We start from the raw sequence: 9,475 nt of genomic DNA, 5'->3' as shown, positions 1-9,475 counted from the left end.
TGCTCCAGTGGAGCTGCTCAGTGCCAATAGATCTATTGTACTGGACAGCATGTAACTGTGCAAGCATCGACGGGGCATAACTGAAAGGGAAGACTTGCTTTCCTCTGAACTTCCATCGCAGAATAAATTTGTGAACTAAACATCCACACAAGCTGCTAGAGATTAGAAACAAATTAAAATGCAACATTTTTCAGGAATATATGTACCCATTATCTGTATCCATTATTTGCATAAAAGATCATCCTTTATTCAATCAATTTCTTGTCAGTCTTCAAACCTAATGTTGGAATTTTAACATTTAAAAACTTCTAGTTGCACTTCTTTTGCTTATTCACCAGTGTGCAGGTTCACTCTGTCTTTGGATAAGCTTTGTCTAATTCCTCTATGAATAAGCAAGTTCATGTAGGTCTTCAGTTCACTATCTCCTCTTGCACTGTGTGTCAGAAAGATCCCCTTAATCCCTACAGCAAAACCTCCCTCTCAGTATACACATAGGCTCTGTAACAGAAGAAAAGTATATATATATTTTTTCCATATCATTAGAATTGATCTCGACCTCGGCCCGGCCGATGAGCAGAACCCTGTACGGTCTGTCTGAATGCAAAATTCATGTCTTATCTCGGAAAATGTGGCTCAGAGATTCCAGCCACCTCCCGGGCCTTATCATCAAAAAACACAAGTTTGCAGCAGCGTGAGGGGAAACGGTGCAGAAATTCAGAAATGGAACAGACTCTGAATGATTGGGCAAATAAAATAGGTAAAACCAGAAATGTAGTGTTGTACTACAAAGGTGGAGGAATAAGATGTTGATGAGCTGCAATGCGCAGGAAACTTGTTGAGTGACTGGTCTCTATTTCTCAGTGTGCCTGGCAGCCTGTGAAGCCATCAGTCACCCAATCTCTGAGCCTAGAAACAGCCCCGACTGCCTAAAACTGTGAGACCATTTCAGCTCCATCTCAGAGCATCGCAATCAACAGACTGAAACGGAGGTTTTATTCCTCTCCGCATCCACAGCCCACTGCTTCCTGTCGGCCTGCATATCTGCGCGCTGCAGACAACTGCTCATTAGATAATGCTAAACTGGCACTCCCAAGCATGAGGTTTGCTAAACACTGTGGTGATGGCTGACTTCATGCAGTTTGTGATGAAAGCGTTTGTACAATAGTCTGTTTTCCCCCATTATCCCGTGAGGGGCTAACAGGCGAGAGAGGCACCTCTTGGAACTGTTATTCACTTTGCAATACAGCAGCAATTTGAATGTTTGAATGCTGAGCTCATTCAGAGTGAAAGCGATCATACACCAGGTCAGATCCAACATATCTGATTTTATTTGCATAAATTTTATGTTTAAAATAGGGAAAAGCTCGGTTTGGTATAAGAGAAGCAAATGTTTCTGTTTAGAGCTTCACACACTCAGATCTTTCAGATAAAAGCACTGCATCCCACTGTAGGCTTAGACATTATCTTACATTTTACATTCTACAAACTGTTCATCACCTATACCTCTAATATTACTGTAAAAAAAAAAATTACATATCGTTTTCAGGATTCAGGCAGCTCATTTTATCTCATTTCTCTGTAGCTTTGGCACCACGTATGTTACCAATGTGATAAGGTGTAGCCACAAAACTACACTTGTGTTTCCTCATGTGAATCATGTGCAGTATTTGTGAGTTTAGTCATGATTTACTCAGCGTGCAACTGTTTTTGTTTGTTCGTTTTCTCACCTTAACTTTAAAACTGTTTTCAGTATAAATGTTCACACCCAGAGATGGCAAACTATGTTTGCTTAACCCCTGAGCAAAAGTACAGCATTTTTGAAGTTGTACTGATAATAATTTGCCATTGCGTGTTATTTTATACTACTGCATTCAAAAAATATTCCTTAACAGAGGCTGAGATTAAAAGCACTCTTTAATAGTTTCCCCAGGAATTATTTCCCCCAGGGATCAATAAAGTATTCTGATTCTGATTCTGATTCTAATAGAATAATTTCACCATATATTAAATCAGTATTCTCAGTAATCAGTCATAAGGCCTCTTACATGAAAGCAGTGTCTGCTTGCAACCACGTTACATTTTAATAATTTCATTTAAATGAATTATAGCTTAAAAAGAAGAAAAAGAAGACCAAGAAAAGAGGAGGGGCGGGGTTAATATCCCAAATATGCGAAATTGAAATAACCGTAATAGCTTGAGGAAAAAGTCCAGTGTTATGTCTTGGGTTTTTGTGTTTTTTGTTTTTCCATCCCCGGGGCCTAATGAGACTGAATTGTGTTTTTTAATTTAAATAGACGCCTTATCGTCTGTGAAACACTCTGGTCAATATTTGTTCTGAGCAGCCGACGGGGAGACGTTTGTCCACAGGGCGTTTTAACGCCACCGTTTTAAACCCAGCCTTACTCTGAACCTAAACAGCCAGCTGCTCTTCCAGAAACTTAGCACTAAGATGGCACAGGTGACGTCAGCTGGGGGTCAGTACAAAATCTTCTACATCATCTACAATGCTCGCTAATAATTATTGATAATCATTGATAACGTTGCAGCTGAAGATGATTTAAATTATACTAATAAAAAATACATATTTTATTATCATTACTTCTTGTGCCATATAGGCCGCTTGGAGTAAAGACTGACTTTATCAGTGGGGCTGTTTTTGTCGCCTCCTGTTTGTGAGCTGAGACTGGGCTGCTTTGTACTTTGGCCCCGCCTGTCAGCTACGTCATTAATTCAGAGCCGTCTCACACCTGAGTTAAACTTTTGAGACAGTAGCCTACAGGACGCTACGGTGGTAAATCTAAATCGATTTGCTCTGAGTTACCGTGGAATAATTGGAAGTCTGTGGAGGCCGACATTTTTAGTAGAAGATGAAGCACGTTCCTATGTTTGTGGTAAGTCATGTTGTCTTTTTAAACATCTACAAAGCTTGCTGTGGTTTCACGGACCGGTGTTGTACCGGCGTCAGTCAGTCAGCGTGAAGTTTCTGTAAACAGCTTCCTTGTGACTCATTTTTAAAAATGGAGATCCTTCAAAGTAATAACAGTGCTTTTAATGTTTCGCGACAACCGCGGGGCAATTCTAATATTTATGTTAAGCTATTAACTTAATAAAAAGTTAATTATGTAAACTTTTAAGGGTTTTTTTTGTTGTTGTTTTGATTTGTTTATTGAGGACCGAAGTGACTAGAATTGTCAGGGGTTGTCGAACCAAAGTTTAGCCTCCCGTTGACTGTAAATAAAAATGAGAGACCTCTGGCAATTTTCCGGTTTACTGGTTTGCGCAAGATGTCGCATTTATGTGTCGAAAGTGTCACAAGGCGCTGTGTGAACTCAGGTGTGAAATTCCTCGTGGGCTCACCAAAAAGTCACTTTATTTCTGTTTTCCCCACCTGAGACACTGCACTGAAACTAGTCGACAGTTTGTGGTTGACTGTCATCGGCGACTGATCACTGAATAAAAAGAATACACGTTACTCCACAGCGCGTGTTTTCCTGTGTACCGGGCGCTATGTTGCGCCTAACTTTAAGAGCGTGTACATTTTAAATGTCTTTAATTTTCGCAAAGATCCTATTGGTAAACTCCGGATAAAAATGGCCTGGCCTTATTGTTTGAGCCTTTTGTATAGCTTTCGGCTTGATTTTGAGCTGCCTAAAAGTTTTATTTTGATTCAATATTTTCTAATATGTTTGATTATGTGCATAAAGCGAGGGAAATGATGGTTTGCATTACGTCAGAGATCACTTCCATCGACATAAAGTGCTACTTTATAGAGTCGGACACCCAGTAGAAACAGGTATTGGAAATAAACTTTTTCTTAAAAAAAAAAAAATTAAACTCTTCTGTATGTCTTTGTGTATAAACAAGGTCTCTTTAGGGTTTTTTTTTTTTCCTTTCCAAAGTACTATTAAATATGCTTAAGCACGCCATTTCTACTTTCCAGTGAAGGCAGGGGATTAAAATTCTTATAACTGGTACTTTCACACACAGGTGAGTGTTTGTCTGTCTCTCCATGCCTCCTGGGAGATGCCCTCACAGTAACTAGGGCACCTGATGGTGTTACGAAATCATGGGTGTGATTTCCTTATTTGGTTATTCCTGCAAAGTGTTGGCCATATTAGGACACACTGTTTGTGGATCACGTTTCCTGTTATTTAAAACCTGTTGCTCAATATTAAGAAAGAATAAATCAGCTCGGATACTTTGGTACACTTTCTTAATACTGAATCCACCAGGCTTAGTTCAAGGAGTGTTGGAAGGAAATCCCCTTCTCCCCCACCCACCTGTGCAGCACTGACTTGTTTATTTGCTTTCAGAGTGAAGTGGCGTGTTCTTAAATGTGACCTAATCTGACTCACATCATCATACAAGAAAGCTTCCAAAGAATAATGGCTTATATACTTATGTTTGTAGTGAAAATGTTTTCAGTTAGCCAAAACATATAATCAGAGATTATGTTTCTGTAAAACCCATAAAATGAGTTCTTTAATATAATCAATTTGGAATCTCTTAAGTCAAAACATGGAAAAAAAAAAAGATGAAAGCGGTGCACTTCATATTTTTACTTAAGGTAGTTTCATGACTATAACGAAGCAGGTTTTTGCTCATAAGTCACCATGTTTTATCCCAGTTTCCCATTCTTGTCTGATCATAACTAGTTTTGGCACCTTAATGTAACCAAACATCACCCCACCTGCCTGTTTAGGGACTCTTTTTAAAAAAAACCTGTTTATTCACCACTCTGACTTCCATTTATTTGTTGTTATTTTTTTTTAAACCCCACATCCAAATCCAAAGGTTTTTGTGCCTGTCCTGGTCGTTCTCCTCAAATCCACCACAGCATACCCACAGGCTGGTCTTAAAGTGGGAAATGGCAGAGCACGGCGGCAGGCCAACTGCCCGGCAGATCAGTACGAACACGGCAACCTCTGTTGTTTGAATTGTAAAGCTGGTAAGTCTCATGAAACTGAACTTCTGTAATAATTTCAAACCAGTAAGCCATCAAAAGCCACATGAAATGGCCTTATTTAGGTAGAGTCACATGTTCAGTTGACGGAGACTTATAAAGTGTGTGTGTGTGTGTGTGCTCTAGGCACATATGTGAAATCACCCTGCAGTGTAGATGGAGAGAGGGGGCAGTGTGAGGAGTGTGACTACGATACATACATGAAGCATGACAACCGACTGAAGTTCTGCTTGAAGTGCACACGGTGTCGCCCAGGTAATTCTGCTTGACGGCTTTATACCATCGATCAGAATGAAAAGGTTCACTATTGATTGTTCTTGTAGTCGGCGTGCTCAGAGCATAAACTCTGACTAAACAAGGTCTCTTTCATGTTACTCTCTCAGATGAGGAAATTGTAAGCTCATGCACTCACACTGAAGACACTAAATGTCAGTGCAAACCAGGGAGATTTTGTGATCCTAACCAAGCATGTGAGGTGTGCTTGAAGTGTTCACGGTAAGTGTCTGCAAATTATTCAAAATCAGTAAAGACACAAGTATAAGGAGGGAGTGGATATAGTGGGTGTTGAATGTGAAGCTGCCAGGCAGGAGGAAAAGAGGAAGAGGGTTGGTGTGACAGAAGACGATGCTAGATGCAGATTGTCCACTCTGGTGACTCCTAAAGGGAGCAGCGGGAAGAAGACTGACATTTAGGTCTTTAAACCTTTCGATTTATTTTGCTTCTCTCCTAACTAGGTGTGCAGAGGATGAAGAGAAAGTGAGGAACTGCACATCAACCTCCAACACGGAGTGCAAGAAGATCCAGAACAAATCTGGCTCTGATCCAGGTACACTACTCTGGCAGATGCATGCAAGACTTTTTGTTACACTGGGATAAATGTATATTTACAAAGTCAGATTTTCCAGGCCAGAAACAAATGATATCAGAGATTCACTTGCACTGTACATTGATTCAAGCCATGAATCTCTTTGGGGGGGGTGTCTGTAAATGGCCAATGACTGTCTCTTATGTTTTTTTGTTTTGTTTTTCTTAAACAGGTATCACTGTGGTGGTGGTTGTGGTGGTGCTGTGTGTCCTCGCTGCCATAACATTTGCTGGGATATTTTTCTACAAGAGGAGATGTAAAATGGGTACGTTGTTCTTATACAGATGTTGGATCCTAATATTAAAATCACCTTGATGCAAAAGTTTGTTAGTGCTCTGATAGGCTGTCGACCTGTTCATTGAGTCCTTCACATTTTGTCTGTGTTAGCTGGGGAGGATGGATAGTTTTCGCATTATAATGGGGTAAACAAACCTAAACGATAAAGATACACATGCCATAGTTTGTATCTTTTGTAGTAGGGTTAGTACTTCTGTGACTGGAGCTAATGCTTCTGCTGCTCGTCTGAACGTGTGGCAACTACACAGTTGTGTGATGTTCTGGTGGCCACTGCAGCTGAAGGACTTGTACTTTGTTTTTCTTCACACCACAAACAGATGAACTGCTGATATTAAATTGATGCTGCCACAATATTTTCATGCACTTGTTGAGGCCTGGCTCTCATTAACACAGATCTTGAGCCCGCTGGCCTCTGCAGTCAGTCTGACACATAAGCATACGCTAATAAATGCTGAGACACACCTGCTGCAACCGAATGACTGAAAATAAAGTTCCACTCAACATTTCTGGATTCCCTCTCTGACCTTCACAGCATTGTTTTGGGAACCCTGTTAGTAAAGTCTTATCAATGACGCATTTTCCCACAATGCTGTCCGTATGCCATCTTTGAGAGCAAGATAAGAGCTTCTCACAGGATGGGATATTTTGACTGCACAAGGCCAAACTCTCCTGTAATCAGACTGTTTAGAGCAGATGAGATTTTCAAATGGCACATGAAATGAGTAAAACATGGTAAGAAAATTAACAGTTCTGGATAATTGTGGGACTTTTCATCACATGTGGAACAGTGTTGAAAGACTGAAAAGCTATTAAGTATAAGTTGAGACACCAGACGGCGTGATAGAGGATATACATGTGTGCAGAAACCTGTTACAATGGACGTGCAGTTTCAGGTGTGATGATCTAAGAGCAGCAGATGAGCTGCTAACACAACATGCTGACTATGTTGGGATCAGGTGTAACTGATTAAAGCCTAATTATCAAGTACGCCCTCTCAGCAAACATGTTAACCGCAGTCTGTTGGGGTGTATATCATTACCATGCAGGCCTCGCATAGAGGTGGGCTGCTGTTGGCGAGTTCACTAAAGTACTTTTCCAATTGGACTGAGCCACGTGAAGATGCTTTTCCCAGTTTGTGCTGTTGACCATGCTGCTGGTAAACTGGGCCGGGGTCCAACACAAACTGGAACTGCTGGGCAGGCTTTCCGGCCGACTGATGAAAATCCTCAGTGACACAGTGTCCAGGAGAGGCTGCACACTGCTAGAACTGATGCAGAGCAGCAGCAGCAGGTTCTGCTCAGTTGATGAAATTTGAGCTCAGACAAAAATTAAATAACTTTGTGTTGGAAAGTTGTGAATTCTTGGAAGTTGCATAATTCTCTTCACATTCTTTCCTCAGGCTCTCAGAGAAATCGGTCTGACAGGAGCAAAGCAGAACAGGTGAGTGACTCATGTTTTCCATTAATGTACAAAAATAGCCAAACATGGCGATGAGCTGAATGGAAATGGCTTTCCCAAGGTAACTTAAATGACAGAGACTCTCTTAACATGTTCTTCAGCAATACACTGCCATCCAGACTCCTGAGGATAAGGACACTCAAAGACCAACCAGCACAAATCTAATCCTGTCCCAGCATCTGGTGAGAGTTAAATCCCCCAACATTGCTGAGGATGAGCGTCAAATTCTCAGTCCAAGCCTCAACAGCTCAGCCAGTAACTCCCAGCACAGCCTAACAGACGCGCTCACACCTGCCCCTCAAGCCAGCCCTGTGGTTTCAGCGCAGCTTCACAGGAGGGTGAGAGTTGCAGCTCATCTCATCGCCTGCTTCATCCTTGCTTCTTGTCTTGTTTGCTGCTATTAACTAATGCTCTGCTGCTCTAACAGCCTCCGCTGTCTTACTGTCTGTCCTCATGTTCCAGTTTACCCACTTTGATTTTCATGCTACACACGACTCCTTACATGACAGAAAGAGCCTCAGAATCCTACCTGCTCCCAGTTGCAGAGGGACAGGTCTGCAGTCATGGATAAACCTCAGTGACTTGCTTCTTCCGTACTGCACTCCAGTATGTTGGAGCAAATTCTCTCAACAATCAGGAGCCGTATAAGAATCCTGTGACTCTCGGTTTAAGAATTACCTTTAACATTTGATCTTCAGTGTCTCAGGCTGCTGTTATTGTGTTAGTGGAAACTTAATGAGTCACCTGGTCCTTAAAACACCTGAAGATTAACAGGGAATGCTCCTTATCAGTCTCGCTATCTCGTGTCTCCTTTCATTTTCCATCCGCACTGACAGGAAAATGCATCACTGTATTGTGTAAGATCTTTTAGATAAATGCTTTTCCTTTCATTTCATTCACCTGCTTATAAATAAGACATGCTTTTGATTTAGCAGGTCTTACAATTTCTGACTTTTTATATGTTAATGCCTGTTTGCTTTTGTTTCATTTAGGAAGAGGTGCCACTTCCCAAGCTTGTTCCTGTGAATGGTAAAGTATTTTGACTTTTATTCCTGATCTCACCCACTGCATAACACACAAGCACCTGCTGTTAAACACAACATTAGATAAAGCTTCCAAGCTTTCATGCCACCACGCTGCTTTTAATTGCAGTCCAGTTGGCTGTCAAAATGTTTATCAGTGTTATCAGCACAAGTCGTTAATGTGATGGAGTGAAGGTTGTTGTTTGTTTTTTGCAGGTGAAGAGTCTCTCAGGAAGTGCTTTGAATATTTTGAAGAACTAGATGTGAACTATCACAAGAGGTTTTTCCGTCAGCTTGAAATTAGTGACAATGTCATCAAAAGCAAAGAGAACCTTCCCTATGAAGACAGGATCCATGAACTGCTGCATATTTGGGTGGAGAAAGAAGGTAAAGGAGCGAGCTTAAATGACCTGCTGCAGGCTTTGAATATCCTGAACCAAAGGCGAACTGCTGAGACGATCCACCAGAAGGCTGTGGACGGCGGTCACTTCCTGCTTTTGTAGGGGGAGACTATGTAATTGTCTCAAACTAGTAGTGGTCAGAATAGGAACAAAACAAACTTGGACACCTCAAAGTGTGTATGTTGTTGAAGCTGCTGCTGTTTCAGTAAGCACATCTTACTAGACTGTAGCGTGAGCTCTTGAGGTAAATATGCCTGCTTGAACTAACTTATTCCAAACTGACAGAATTCAGTCGTTTTTCTTATCTGACTGTGAGCCATGTATTCCTGTCAGCTCCATAGTGTTAAGTATTTCATTAATGCCTGTAATAAAAAAAAAAAAATTTTTTATATGTATATGTATATATATGTATATGTATGTATATGTGTATATATATGTATATATGTATATATGTATAAATAATTTTTTT

The 9,475-nt window shown here is 40.9% G+C and overlaps 1 protein-coding gene across 3 annotated transcripts; it reads left to right on the top strand.

Moving 5' to 3' along the window:
* The first annotated feature begins 2,723 nt into the window (after positions 1-2,723).
* Positions 2,724-9,379, top strand: hdr (hematopoietic death receptor). 3 transcript variants are annotated; one of them, XM_085474630.1, is made up of 10 exons: positions 2,724-2,891; positions 4,795-4,948; positions 5,090-5,218; positions 5,347-5,458; positions 5,698-5,789; positions 6,001-6,093; positions 7,525-7,565; positions 7,685-7,765; positions 8,576-8,612; positions 8,822-9,379. In XM_085474630.1, exons 1-10 carry the CDS (start codon positions 2,868-2,870, stop codon positions 9,106-9,108), a joined length of 1,050 nt encoding a protein of 349 aa, XP_085330756.1. In that variant the 5' UTR covers positions 2,724-2,867; the 3' UTR covers positions 9,109-9,379. The 3 variants fall into 3 exon arrangements, with proteins under 3 accessions (XP_085330756.1, XP_085330757.1, XP_085330755.1); XM_085474629.1 differs by having other exon boundaries at positions 2,725-2,891; positions 7,685-7,921; XM_085474631.1 differs by lacking the exon at positions 7,685-7,765.
* Positions 9,380-9,475: the final 96 nt, after the last annotated feature.

The sequence above is a fragment of the Copadichromis virginalis genome, linkage group LG12 (assembly GCF_057382275.1).
Source record: "Copadichromis virginalis isolate Kocher_CV1m ecotype Utaka linkage group LG12, C_Virginalis_male_GT1.1, whole genome shotgun sequence".
Classification (NCBI taxonomy): domain Eukaryota; kingdom Metazoa; phylum Chordata; class Actinopteri; order Cichliformes; family Cichlidae; genus Copadichromis; species Copadichromis virginalis.
Note: the sequence above shows the minus strand (reverse complement) of the source record. Positions and strands in the feature narration are given on the sequence as shown.

Coding starts and splice junctions, on each gene's coding strand:
- hdr (XM_085474629.1), top strand. CDS start 2,868: ATGAAGCACGTTCCTATGTTTGTG. Junction 2,892..4,794: donor AGCACGTTCCTATGTTTGTG/GTAAGTCATGTT, acceptor CCAAATCCAAAG/GTTTTTGTGCCTGTCCTGGT. Junction 5,790..6,000: donor CAAATCTGGCTCTGATCCAG/GTACACTACTCT, acceptor TTTCTTAAACAG/GTATCACTGTGGTGGTGGTT.